The sequence below is a fragment of the Miscanthus floridulus genome, chromosome 10 (assembly GCF_019320115.1).
Source record: "Miscanthus floridulus cultivar M001 chromosome 10, ASM1932011v1, whole genome shotgun sequence".
NCBI lineage: Eukaryota > Viridiplantae > Streptophyta > Magnoliopsida > Poales > Poaceae > Miscanthus > Miscanthus floridulus.
In genome coordinates, this window is record NC_089589.1 from 119,998,828 (window position 1) to 120,013,217 (window position 14,390).

The 14,390-nt window shown below is 41.8% G+C and overlaps 1 protein-coding gene across 1 annotated transcript; it reads right to left on the reverse strand.

The window, feature by feature from the left end:
* LOC136485517 (disease resistance protein RPM1-like) lies at positions 1-13,511 on the reverse strand. The gene is made up of 3 exons (XM_066482380.1): positions 12,337-13,511; positions 5,404-6,048; positions 1-1,962 (listed from the first exon to the last, which is right to left on the reverse strand). The coding sequence occupies exons 1-3, from the start codon at positions 13,420-13,422 to the stop codon at positions 127-129; spliced, it is 3,567 nt and encodes a 1,188-aa protein (XP_066338477.1). The 5' UTR covers positions 13,423-13,511; the 3' UTR covers positions 1-126.
* Between the last annotated feature and the right edge of the window lie 879 nt (positions 13,512-14,390).

Below are 14,390 nucleotides of genomic sequence, written 5' to 3' on the forward strand. Positions count from 1 at the left end.
TACAACACAGTAGCTGCAAGTACTAATGGTACTTTTCCGACCATCATAAGGGAGCTCTTGATGAACAGCGAAAAAGTTGACGAAACATGCCAAATGAAATGCATTAATTTAGAGGCTGATGAAAAGTTATTCCAGTTTTAGAGCGGGTGTATTTTCGTGTTTGACGAGCTGGCTCCGCAGATCTGTCTCCAGTGCGTCATCGTGCGAACCCTTTACACAAACTTCCTTGAGCTGAGGTAGATGCTCCAGCCCAGCAAACTTGTATGTGGACCCAATGGAGCAGTCAACCTTAAGCTGCTCAAGCTTGTTCATGGCTTTCTTCCCAAAAGTAACTTGTGCTCTGGAGCTGCAAGCAATCTCAAGGATCTTGACATTTTTAAAGCTTTCATCCTCAACCGCATTCTTAATGACCTTGACATTGAGCTCGCCATTCTGAAACTGCTTGACACGAATATGGAGAATACACAATTCTGATAGCCCGCCGAGGAACACTATGACACCTTCATCTGCAATAGTTTTCTCTTTCTTGCTCACCGAGGAGACATCTGTCATTACTGTGGTCATCTCCAGATCTATCTTCGTGAGCTTGGTAAACAGCTCTCTCCATTCTGGCAACTTGTCTCCAATCCCATGCAGTTTAAGGCTCCGCAAGCTCTGCAAGCTCTTCGGAGGAAGGGAAATATCATCCAGGCAACCTTCACTGTTCTTGTCGAGCCACAAGGACAGGGATTCCAAATGGACAAGATCTGAGATTGCAGAGAAAAACATCTTGCTGTTACTCTTGTTGATGCCAGACACTCCAAGCTTGCACAACTGTGTGATCTTTTTGAGTTCCAAAATGGCCTTTGTTCCTGAAGCACTGACGTTGACAACACCCAGAGTGTGCAAAGCTGTCAATTTCCGAAAACCGGGAGGCATCTTAACGCCAACTCCATGATGACTTTTGCAGTAATCTGAGAACCAAGACAATGGAAGATGTTGTGTTGATGGTTTCTGGTCTTCTGGGGTGGTGTTGCCGGCACGGACGTATTGCAGATTCTGTAACTTGGTAATGTTTACTGGCAAGGTTTTTATGGAGGTGTGTCTAACATCCAGGGTTTGGAGCTGCCTCAGATCACCTATTGAACTTGGCAGATGACAGATTTCGGTGCGTCCTCGGAGGGAGAGGAACTTGATGCGAGGAAACCACTTCGAAATCTTGTCAAGATCACTATACTTTACACCTGATGCATTCTCTAGATCAAGCACCCGAAGCAGCTTCATACTTTCAGAGATGAAGAACGATTCCCATTTTCCGGACACAGTTAGTGACCGTAGCTTGGAGAAGTCGATGTTGTCGAAAACAATTCTGTCCCTGTCCCAGCCTTCTGTTATACATAGGTGTCGTCCTGTGCGCTGAGTGGTTACGGCACAATGGCCATCCAGTTCAAACACAAGGTTCTCTTCCATTCGCTGGGAGATGATGTACTCCCGGAAAAACCCATTGACTTGGCATGAGACAATCCTTGTCCTTGTGCCACCATACCCCAATGAGGATGGCTGCTGGATTATGCTCAGACTGAGGAGGTTGAGGAATTGCTTCTCCCCTTTCTCCTCTGCAGATTCTTCATGGCTGTCTGTAGAGTATCCCTCTGCAACCCACCGCCTGACTAGTCGCCTCCGGCGAATGACAAGGTCTGGAGGGAAAATTGACAGGTAGAGGATACATGGCTTGAGAAAATCCGGGCAATTGCGGAAGTAGAGTTGCATCCAGCTAAACAGATCCTGCAGTTCGCTGAACTCTCCATTGTTCTTCAACTCTTGTATAAACTGATTATTGATAGAGCGTGCTCGCTCCTTCCACTCATATTTCTTTCTGGCCAATAATCCGGAAATTTCAACTATAACTTTGGGAAGTCCACCACACTTTGGGACAAGTTCCCGCACATCAACATTACCAGATTCCATTATCTCCTTGGGTGCCTGTTGTTCAAACAATTTGAGATCAAAATCAGTTGGCATGCCAAACAAACTAGACTCCCCTTTGATGTCTATTGATAGATAAATAAAGTACGCTGCTGGGTGAGTAATGTGAATGAAATTTATCAAGCATGTATGTCGTAAAGGTGCATGCTATAGAAAATTCGTTTAAGATACCAGTCTAGAAATCGAGAAGCAGAGGAGAAATCTTTGCATTAGTGACAGACTCTGTATGTGCTAATCTTTATAGAAAGATTCCCCAATTTGCATTTCAAAGAACAATTTACCACTAACAGCACACTGCAATGCTCCTAATGAAATAGTTAATTTCGTTATTATGATTTCACTTAGATGATAAGTTAATCTGGATTTATCATCCATCTTCCTGATTTAGACAAAGCAAAGCTATATTACCTTTTCAATTTGGCCATTGCTTAGGTACTCCTATTACTCTCTAGGAGGTAAGAGCTCGATCAAATCATGACACTAGATTTTTAGAACATACAAACTAATTAAAGTAATCATAACGCCCTGCTATGAATCGTCTTCCGATCTGCACTGTGCCAAGCGAAGAAGCGAGCAAGGGCAAGCCAGTTGGAAAAAATACGTGACACGTAACAACCATTTAGGTACGTTTGAAAGCTCCTAGGAAGACCTTGGCCATGATAATGGTCGATTAATTAACTACTTCATGATTAAATCCTTCATACGGGACATATCTCTAGTTTACACTTCATTATTCCTATCCAGTTATCCATCATATCATCATTACAACTCCCACATGGGACAAGTATTGTACCAGACAGTAGCGAAACAATAAGAATAAGAACACCAAAAAAACATATGTTACAACGAAGTCATGATTGTTTTTTATCACACCAAAAAATAGAGAACATTTAGAGGAAAGGCACTTTAAGTCCTATTTACAAGTCAGGTTTCATGAAACCGTAAATCAAAAACGCGACGGCACGACCCTGCTCCCACACGCACGCGCCCATGTGACCCCGCTCCCACCGCGCTCGTGACCCACCGGAGACGAAGAAGAAGACGGCGGCGGCTAGGATTCTAGCGTCGGCGGGGTTAGAGGATCTATTCCCAGCGGGCTTAGAAGGAGGTTTTGGGGGCGGCCGCCGCGACCCAGTGATGGAGGCAGGCAAAATGACAGCGAGCCAGGGTGGCGGGGGCACTGCCCGCCTGGGCGATTGGAGAAGGAGGTTGGGTGGGGCTGGTGGTGGGGGCGTCATGGCGGAGGTCGTCGGCAACCTGCCCTGGGATTAGGGGAGGGTAGATCGAGGGGCGACGGCAGGACGAGGACAGCCGAGGTGTCGCAGCGGAGGTTAGGGGAGAGCGGGGTCGTGGGGTGGGAGATGGACGGTGCTGCGAGGCGGCCGGAGCCATCGGGCACCACTGGTGGGGGCGCAGGCGAGGTTGAGGTCGAAGATGACGACGGGGTTGAGGATGGGGACGAGGACGGCGGGGTCATGCATTACTAAAACACGTGACCGGTCACTCCCTTTGGTCATCCTTAATCAAATAGGAAAGTTAGATCATACATATATATTAGATATAGTAGTCCTCCAATCCGTGCTCTTGCAAGGGATAGAATCTTAGAAGACGTGTAAGCGTTAGTTACTGTTTAATATCTCAAACTAATAAAAATCACTTATATAAATTACATATTTCACGCTTTGATCGTTTTCTAACACAATAGACACAATAGATACTTTGTTCTTCTTCATGGCACCTTTGTGTTTTTCTAATACGCATTTATTTTAAACATTAGGTTAACCAATGGTGGTTGTTGTTGCAGCTCATATCTTATTAATTGCTACTTCTATATTTTATATTTTCAAGTTAAACTGAAACTCTTGTGCCTATTATATATTTTATTAACTATGGTTTGTACCCTTTAAAATTAGGATGTTAGATTGTAAACTGCACTATTAAGTATTTTGTTGTTGGGTTATTGTGACATTTATGGTGGTTGTCTCATGTTTTAGACTACGGGACCTCTTTTACCGGTGGTCCGCCAGTCCGGCACAAGTGTATTTTGTTGTTAGGTTGATAGATTATATATCCAATATTTTGTTAATAGACTAACTTAATTTTAATTTCATCTTTCGTTAAAAGGATTAACCAACCGTCAACGTCATAGTCTCTGATATCTTTTATCTTGTTATAATGCATTAACCAACCATTAACATGATCCTTGAGGACTAATATTTTATTAATGTGTTAACCAACATTTCACATGGACGTAGTCGTCTCTGTTAATTATTATTTTAATAACCACCGGCCGATCAATATTTTCCTCCCGTATGGCCAGATTTTTTTTTCCCGCAATGATATTTTAGTCTATTTTCTATTTATAATGATGGCCGTGAGTAATTTCTTTAAAACAAAATAGATCTAAGAGAACTGCAGTAATGGATATAGATAGTTAGAGTCTTTCAATTAATGACTAGCATTGGGGGCTACCAATTAGTAGGAGTAAGATTTAATAGAAAAAAAAAACTCGACCGGGGGGTTAAGAAGAATGACTTTTTCACCTAGCCGAGAAAACCCCCGAACCCCGCCCCCACCCTTACACGGTGGCTTTTCGTCGCCCAAGTGAGAATTGGGTCGGTGCCCCCCAGTGCTTTGGTTATGGGGACAGACGAGGGAATTTTTTTAACCTCAGTCTGAAATTCGCTGTCACGGGGAGTCGAACCCAGGACCTGAGGAGTGCCACTAGGTCACCTAACCGTTTGAGCTAGGCACCCTTTGGCAAGATTTAATAGAAAGATGTTCCTTATTTATCCTATTAGCTCCTATTAGGTAATATTTGATAATTAACATCTAGATCAGTGATCCACAATCATTTGGGTGTATCACAACAAAGCTCCTTCAATTTATTGTAGGAGTCATAGTAAGAAATTTCCATTAGACTTGTGGCAAGTTACTAACAAGAGTGCCCAATCTTCAAGCCCAAACAGGTTGAATGTCGTGTCTTGGCACGCTTATGGAAAGCATGCAACACAGCAATTTTTTGCTGAACAACATGTATATACGTTTCTCTATTCTTTTCATGTTCGAGCCTGCCCTGAATTAATTTGATCAATCAAAGTAGTTTGGTTGTAGGAATTAAATTGGAGTGTCAAATCTTTTTAAAACCAGGGATGTCAATTGTCAGGTAAAGCGGACTATACATCAGAGCAGAGGTTTATTTCGGTTCGGATGGTTGGAATCATAGTTAAATTGCTAGCTAAAATGTTCTGTAACTAAACTTGCACGTTGGGATACACTGAACTTTAGAAGAACAAGAAAAAGGGAATAAACCTGTCACCTTTCTTCTTGGTGAATGAACAATAAATGAGACAAGTTTGTACAGAAACTAGAGAGATGGATGTAGTAAAGGAACTGTATCACAATGACAGCGGAAAAATTCTCATGGGAAAAACACACCTTAGCGAAGAGAAGAGAGGCCGCGTCATGTCCTAGACCTTTGATATTATACGTGTACGGTCCTTTAGGTCCGCAGCAGTGTGTGGCGATGCTTTCTTCAGATGCAATGACGACGATGGCATTCCTATGTTTATATCCCAGCAGCAATTCAGCTATCGAGTCCCATTCTGTGGTGGATTGAAGACCATCAATGACAATGAGGCACGGTTGGGATTTGTTTTGCAGCATCTCACGACACTCCAAAACGGGATTTTTGCTTCCCATTGTACCGTGCTCTGCAATCACCTTTGTTTGGAGGTCTTCAGAATCAAAACTCAAAAGTAAGCTTCGCGAGAAGTCCCATATATTGAATGGATGCGATAACTCCACCCAAGCATACTTCTTAAACAGCGGGCTATTCAGGATTTTGTGGCAGAACATGTGTTTGACCAGACTAGATTTTCCAACACCTGCAATCCCCCAGACTGACATAACCTGGAAAGATTTGGCAGCCTCAACGGCACGGTCACCGAGGTCCTTGGTTTCTGACTCGCGTCCAACAAGGGGATGATGCTCCTTCCACAATTCAGCTTTCTCCTTTTTACTGGAGCCGCTGGGGACTAGATCAACAATTTTCTTGCCTTTGTCTCGTTCACGTTGAGTCTCCTAAATAAATGATATTAGATATGGTGAGGCAGAGGGTACAATACAATAGTAGAAAATATTCACTGCTGCCATAGTAGATGGAAAATAACCTAGTAGTACAATCTTTGCAGCCTCAACTCTTGCCATAGTAGAAAAATAACATCATAATACAATAAAAAAACAACAGCAACTCTGAAAATGAACATTTCACTATAAATACTGTGATTCTATACTGCACTGGGCACATTCTCCGGGGAGAATTCGCCCACTCCGTAGGATTGGTTACAACTAGTTCCAGTTGGTCCGACTTGGCATGGTTATGACCGGGATGGTTCCAACTGGTTCTGACTATGAATAGTGTCGCCTGGCTGTGATCTACTCCCTCCTTCCCAAACTAAGTGTTGCTCTCGTTTTTTGAGAAGTTAAACACTTCGAACTTCGACTAAATATATATATAAGAGTGTATTAATATTTATTGTATATAATTAGTATCATTAGATACATCATTGAATATATTCTCAAAATAAACTTATTTGGATATACAAATGTTGCTATTTTTTTCTACAAATATAATCAAACTTAATAAAGTTTGACCGGTATAAATACCACAACAACATTTATTTTGGGACATAGGGAGCAGCGTGTGGCTGAGGGGATTAGTTCTATTCGGTACCAATTGGTTTTGGCTGGTTCCAGCTGGTTTCAACTGAGTCTGTACACGACATGGACTGCCTCCGACAGGGCAGCCGCAAACGTAGTACAAGTTGAGCCTTCTGTACACGACCTGGACGCCTCCGACAGGGTAGGCGCAAACGTAGTACAAGTTGAGCCTGGGAGCATTTTAGTATTTCTCACTCTATCTGTCTATGAATATATACAACGGTTTTCTTGCTTGCGTTGAGACCCCTAAATAAATTTTTAATAAACTGATGAAATACTCTTTCCGAAATGAACTATTTCCGTAGAACTATTAATAAATAACATAAAAAAACATAACTTTCGATAATGAAGTAACCGACACTAGTAGTGACAGAGCTTGTGCGTTAGGTGACAATTAACCAAAATTAAGGAATATAGTACATCAACCCGTGCCCCCGCACGGGCTAGAGTCTTAAGGAGACAAACGGATTAGATGTTACTATCTGTAACACCCTAAAAGTTGCATCTTTTGAAAGATAACTTAAATCGATTTATTTTTGCATTTATGTGTGCATTCAATATAGGAAAAGTAATAACTTTGTTAAATTAAAAGCAACTATAAGGATATATACATGTTGTGGGATGCATGCTGGTGCATTTGATTTTTGTACTGTGTGGTTTTGACCAAATCTGAAAAAGGATTCAAAACCCATTTGAAAAATAGTCTTGAAAAACTCTGATATAAAAGAAAAGGAAAACCTCACCCTCTCTCCCTCCTTTGCCCTTTCTTCTTTATGGCCCGCTCGGCCTTGCCCTCCCTGCAGCTCAGCACGCTCAACACGTGGCCCATCTAGCCGGGCGGGCCCAGCAGCACCGCAGAGGCGCCCGCCTGCTCCATCTATCCCTTTGGCTCGCTACCACCTTGGCCCCATGCCTTTTCTCGCCGATAGGTGGGTCCCGCATGTCAGCGACTGTGCCATCTTTTTCCTCAAGAAGGAAAGAGCGCCGCCGCCTTCCTTCCTTGATGCCGCCCGAATCTCCCTCGATCTCCCACCTTTCCATCCATGGTGCATCCCCAGGCTAAAAGCCGAAGCCCCGCCCCCACCGCCCTCCATCCAGCTCCTCACAGTAGCCCCCTTGCCTAGAGTAGCCGCTTCGAGCCACCAAACCCTAGCCGCCACCGCTGTGGTCACCCAGCTGTTCCGCCGCTTTGTCGTCAACCTAAACCACTCGCCGTGCTTCGAGACTAGGTAAGGAGGCGTCCAGGGCCTCCTGTTCGATCCCTCGATTCCTCTGCACCACTCGCTCGTTCGTCAAAGTTGAGCCGGTCAACCCGAGCCACCAAGCCGAGCGCTACGCCGCCTCTGCTCGCTCTCCGCCGCTCCCGATTGTCTAGCCGAGTTCACCACTCACTTAGCTCCCACTTTTTGTTTCTCTTTTGACCGATGATGCACGCGAATGCCGGATCAACGTTCGCTAGTGAGGTCATGGCCATGGCTCCACCGTCGGCTATAGTGCCAGTGACATCCCTCTCTCTCTTCTGGTTTTGACCGTCCAGATCGAGATCTATGGCCATGAACCTGTCAATACCGGTCAACCATGCCAATTTTGCAAAAGAAACCCCCTGTTTTCTCCATTTTGTACCCGCATTCCCTTAGCAGATTCAAAAATCTGTTTTCCTTTATTTTAATTCAAAAATAAGTTTGGTTTATTTATGGTTCTGCCATCTAGAGCTTGTATTCATCATAAGCATCCAATGCAATTTGTGTCTATGTGATAGTAGATTAGATCTAAAAGCTTTTCAACACCTTTTTCCACTATTGGTGTACCGTTCTAATCTATAGTCTTTGTTTGCTATGCATGATTGCCTCTGGATGCTTATGTGTTGCTGTGTTGATCGAGTACAGATGGTGAGCAGTACGTGGGTAATCAGGAGTTCTTCGTTGACGACTCGGATCAGTAGGAGCCTTTTGAGCACGGCAAGTATAGCATGGGAGTGTCCTTGATACCTATAGACCTTATAATCACCATTAATTCATGATGCATGTGTCCAATTTTGTTACCCCTAAGGATGGATCTACCTCTTGTTACCTTTATACCTTGTCACCAATGGGTTTACTTGCATTTGGGTAGTATTGCTAGTGCTCAATTTAAACAATCATGATCTAAATATTGACTAATGGCTTTATGCAACAAGGGATAAAACTTGTTTTTTAGCAACATGGATATAGGGCAAGGGTGCATTTAGGTTCTATACATGATGCTCTTGGCCCTCCCTAAGGACTTATCTGTAAGCAAAATCTGGGACTTACAGTACGACCATGAGTGCTATATGGCTCTAGCTTTAGTTCAGTAGAAGGACCTTTTCTAACTTGTTAGTGGTTACCAAAAGGCGCAAAAGGGGTATAGTGCGGCCTCTATTCCTAAGAGTACTTCTACGTGAGTGTGCCTTTCTAAAGGAGGCTCTATATCCCCTCGCTATCAAAACCTAGTGGCCACTAACTTGTTAGGGAAACCTTTGAAAGACTTCATAGTGAACCCTGCCTGCTCATCTTGGAAGTGTTTTGGGAGTAATTAACCCAGGCATATGGGCATCACGGCTCCTGGTGAAAGTGTACAACCTCTGCAGAGTGTAAAACTGTTATAACAGCCGTGGTCATGGACATGAGTGGCCTAGAAAACTTACAGAATACTTGTTCACTTAATGATGATGTTATTGATGATGATTATTGCAATATTATATGATCATGTGGTTTAATTGGGGCTTAAGCACAGCTATACGCTACTTTAATGTTAAAATTGTGACTCACTAAAATGCTAACCGTAGTAAACCAGTGCCATCCTTTTGGAGCTTTATAACCCCATGTTATTCTTGTTTAGTAGGAGATGTACTTACGCTTATTTATTTTTACTACTTGGACAAAAATCCAGGATGGGTAACAAACTATGATGGTTATGCTAAGTTTTCTGAGGAATCTTAGGCTTTGGGTCAACCAGTTGGCAGCCCTGTGTCTTATGGAGGAGTTCACCAGAGTGTCTAGTTATCTATTTCGTTTTTGTTGAGACTTTGATAGTAATATAATGGATTATTAAACGTGATGTAATAAAGCTTTGTGCTTGGTACTTTTGTAATTTGTCTCTATATGTGTGATTGATCTCTAGGCACACATACGGCCTTATATCCAGTTTTCTCTTTAAAATTGGGTCCGTGGCGATTAGAGTCTACCGAGTTGATGGCCAAATGAGACTATATGAATGTGAATTTTTGGCATTTATTTTTTTCTAGAATATAAAAGACAACTGCAACTACATAAAAGGGCACACATACAATATGAGTTACTACTCAGCTACAACTTAGTGTAATTTGTAGTTATAAATTGATTTTTAGAGAGAAACAGTTTCATTGTCTCTGAAACACAACTGCAACAAAACAAAAGGACAATATGAGTTACTACTCAGTTACAGGTTACTGTATTTTGTAGTTATGAATTGATTTTTTTTTGTAGTTTGAAATAGTTACATTGTCTCATAAACACAAATGCAACCAAAATAATAGACACAATTACAGTGTGAGTTACCACTCGGTTATAGCTTAGTGTAGTGTATAATTGTAATTTTTTCAGAAAGGAACCGTTACATTGTCTCAGAAATACAACTGTAAACAAAATAAAGGACACAATTACAATATTAGTTACTACTCCGTCACAACTAGTGTAATTTATAGTTATAAATTGATTTTTAGAGAAAAACAGTTACATTGTCTCAGCAACACAACTGCAACAAAATGAAAGGACACAACTACAATATGAGTTACTACTAAGTTACGATTAAATGTAGTTTGTAGGTTTAAATTGATTTTTTTGTAGAGAGAAACAATTAATTTGTCTCAAAACACAACTTCAACCAAATAGATGAACACAATTACAATATGAGTTACTACTCAATTACAACTTAGCTAAGTTTATAGTTATAAATTGATTTTTTTAGAGACAAACGGTTAGTTATCTCTTAATTAAAGGCAACTACAACCAAGTAAAAAGACACAGTTACAATATGAGCTACTACTTAGTCACGATTTAGTGCAGTTTGTGTGTATAAATTGGTTTTTTTAGACAGAAACAATTATGTTGTATCAGAAAGACAACTGCAATTAAATAAAAGGGCACATTTAGAATATGAGTTACTACAAATATAAGAAAAGGGCACAGTTTCATATGGATCTTATTTTGATCAGCATAGTTTTTCAACAATAATCTTCAAATGGTTCATCAATCGGACTTACTGTTTAGGTGATATTGCATTTTGAAATTTTGATCAACAAAAAGATTTTCATGTATGCTTGTATATCAGGTGGTGATCAATTGATTAAATAAATAAGTGTTCTCTAACTGGATTACCAATAAAGTCATAACTCGTGAATACACAGAGTTGTAATTGATTTTGTTTTGGTGGGAGCACGTGAGGAATAACAAAATTAAGAAAACTTATAACAAAAAGCGTTGTGGGAATGAGATGTATGCACAGCACGCACAAGCGGTGCATATAGGTACCGAATATAAATTATATGTCTCTCTCTCTCTCTCTCATATATATATATATATATATATATATATATATATATATATATATATATATATATATATAGGAATTCTAATCCGAATAGACGACTCCTATTTAGTATGAAATATGCAGGACATTAAGTTACTTAAATAGGAATCCTAACCTATATATCTATACTTATATCTATTCTATGCCTACCTAATATTAAAGAGCCAAAATTTCATCTATATTTTTTCGTTCATCAGCTTATTTAATTTTACTTATTTTATTTCTCTTTTCCAAATTAAATGCGTGTTTTTTACAAAGTCTTGAATCTGAAGAGCCCAGGTGGAGTCCAGAGCTATTTCCTTTTTATTTCTATACACTTTTTCCATATATATATATATATATATATATATATATATATATATATATATATATATATATGCGCGTGTGAGCGTGATGAGATCCATGACTATTTTTTCCCTATGCGGCTATTTCCTTTTTTCCTTTTCTTTTTTCACTCAGGTTGATTTTTCTTTTTTTAAATCCATTTTCCAGCCCATATAATCTGATTTTTGCTCTTTTTTTTTACCCACGCCGGTTTATCTTTTCCTGTCTCCCTTTTGCCGGTCAGTCCATTCCGATTTTCACCTGGGGTCTGATTTTGTATTTTTGTGGTTTTCCTCACTCGAATAATTGCATCACCAATTGCCTTATATGTTTCGATTTTCACTTGGGTCTGATTTTGTATTTCAAGATTTTCTTTCACATGTTTCTTCGGTTACGTTCTAATCTACATCTCATATTAAATCTTATTGAAGAGTGAAGGATTCTTCTATCTTTTTTTTTCTTAAATTGTCCTCACACCCCGTGCCTTGTGCGTGGTACTTATGACCCGTACTCATTATATGAGTTAAATGTGTCTCATATGTGATTTAGATTCACGACCTGAACTCATATAATTTAAAACAACTCACGTCTAGCGGTGATACAGAGTTTTCATTTTAAGACTATTGATGTGCATGCTTGCTAGTATATATAAAAGAGAGAAAGAGAGTAAGATTGAGACGGGAGTGAAGTTAATTAAGGAATAAATGATAAGATTGATTCTTTGGAGTTATAGCTTACCATTTTGTAGAAGCCATAGACAGAATGCTGGGCTGAGAGCTGGTTGAGATGCAATACGCGATACGGATGTCCCACGGATAAGCTTGCGACCTCGAAGTTGAGCGTGGAGACGATAATACAGCTGCCATTCTCCCCCTTTTGGGGGAAAAACTTGGTGATAGCATTCCACTCTTCCATGCTAGACAGGTCTTCCAAGACGACAAGGAACCTTTCCTTGTTCACATGCTGTGCGAACTCGGCGAGAAGCTCCCCTTGCTTGGCCTCCATCTTGTTCAGGACGTCTAGAGCGATTATTCCTCCTCTTTGCTCTTTGCACGTGCTGGAGAAGAACTGGGACGCCAAGGACCAGACGAACTCGTGTGGATTGAAAGGGCGCCTCAGCCTGATCCAGGCACGGCAGGGGAAGCCCTCGCAGATTTTTCTGTCGGTGTAGGCGTTCCAGACGACGGATGTCATCCCAAGATCGCCACCACTCGATCCCCACACCGCGATCACTTGAAGGTCACCGCCGCTTTCTTTCGTGGGGACCAGATCGGTGAGGTTTCCCTTTTGGGTACCGGCAGCAATGAAGAACCGGTCGAATGCAGTCACGCCCACGCCGACGGCATCGTGGGACGCCGGCTGATGCTCCGCCACAGCGGGCTTGGAGCCGGAGTCGCTGATGAGGCTGTAGCGCGCGTTCCTCGTGCTCACGTCCTCCACCCTGGCCTTGAGCCGTTCCAGCTCGGCTACAGCCTCGTCAAGCCGAAGCGGTGGCAAGCAGGGCATGATCCAGCGACCAGGCTGGAGCAATCTAACCCACCAGCGGTTCTTCTTGTCCAGGTGGACAACGAACTCGAGGCAGTCCTCCACGTCATAGGCCAGGTCGCGGATCTGGCGCACCCATGTCATCACCACGACGTTCTTTAGGCGCTCGCTGTCGGCAACCTTCAGGAACGACTGCATCATCTGGAACTCGCCAGTGATGAAAACGAGGTTGCGCTGCGCGCTCTGCCGCAGCTTGGCCTCCTCCTCAATCGCCGCCTGGGCCTTGGTTAGCGCCCCATCCACCACCGACTTGGCCATGCCAACAACAAGGTCCGCCATGGTCCCCTCCTCTCACTATCTCCTAAGGCTTTGTGTTTCTTGTCCACCGTAACGTGATGTTAAGCTGATGCTATAGCCTACCGGAGTTGTGCGTCTGCTGAGGATATGCATACGGCATTCATAAAGATGATATTGACGAGGTGCGATGCAGCAAATTGCTCAATTTTTAAGTGAAGCCAACAGTTTTTAATATAAGTATAAATTTTACGGGCTACTCCTTGACCTTGTCCTGAATAATAATATAAGTGTTACTACTTGCAAATTGCATGTTCAGCTCCTTACACTTGTCCTGAAATCCCATCCAGATCCCTATAGTTGCAAATTGTATATATGTCTCTCTAAACTTGTCGCAAGTTATTTTTTTAGGAAGACATATCTAATATATATCAAGGAAAACAAATGATTCTACTGAAAGCATATGATAGGTAATTGTATTACTTTTTTTTTTGAGAAACTGGTAATTGTATTACTAGCAATAGTCAATACATATATACCCAGTGGGGAGCCTTGACGGCAGGCCCATGGGCCGAGTACAATGTGTCGGGCACGTATACTCTAACACTCCCCCACTGTCTGGTCGGCAGCTCGGCGAACGTTCAGGATGGACCGGAACTTCTTAAAAACGGACGTTGGCAGACCTTTGATGAATATGTCTGCATACTGAGACTTTGTCAGGACGTGCAGTGTAACACCCTAGGTGTTAAGCATGCATTTGGTATTGGCATTGCAAGAGCACAAGCATCATTGATCATTCATGAGCATGAGCATCTCGAATTTTATCTCTATGATTGCTTATATCACATGTGCTAGGATTTACATATGCTAGGATTTACATGTGACCAATGTATAAAATGCTTGTGGGACCCTAGGAGTACCTTTAACATGTTTAGAATGTCACATGTGACCAATGTAAGCTATCATTTTCAAGTTGCATGTTTGACCAAAGTTGAATTATAGCATAAAATGTT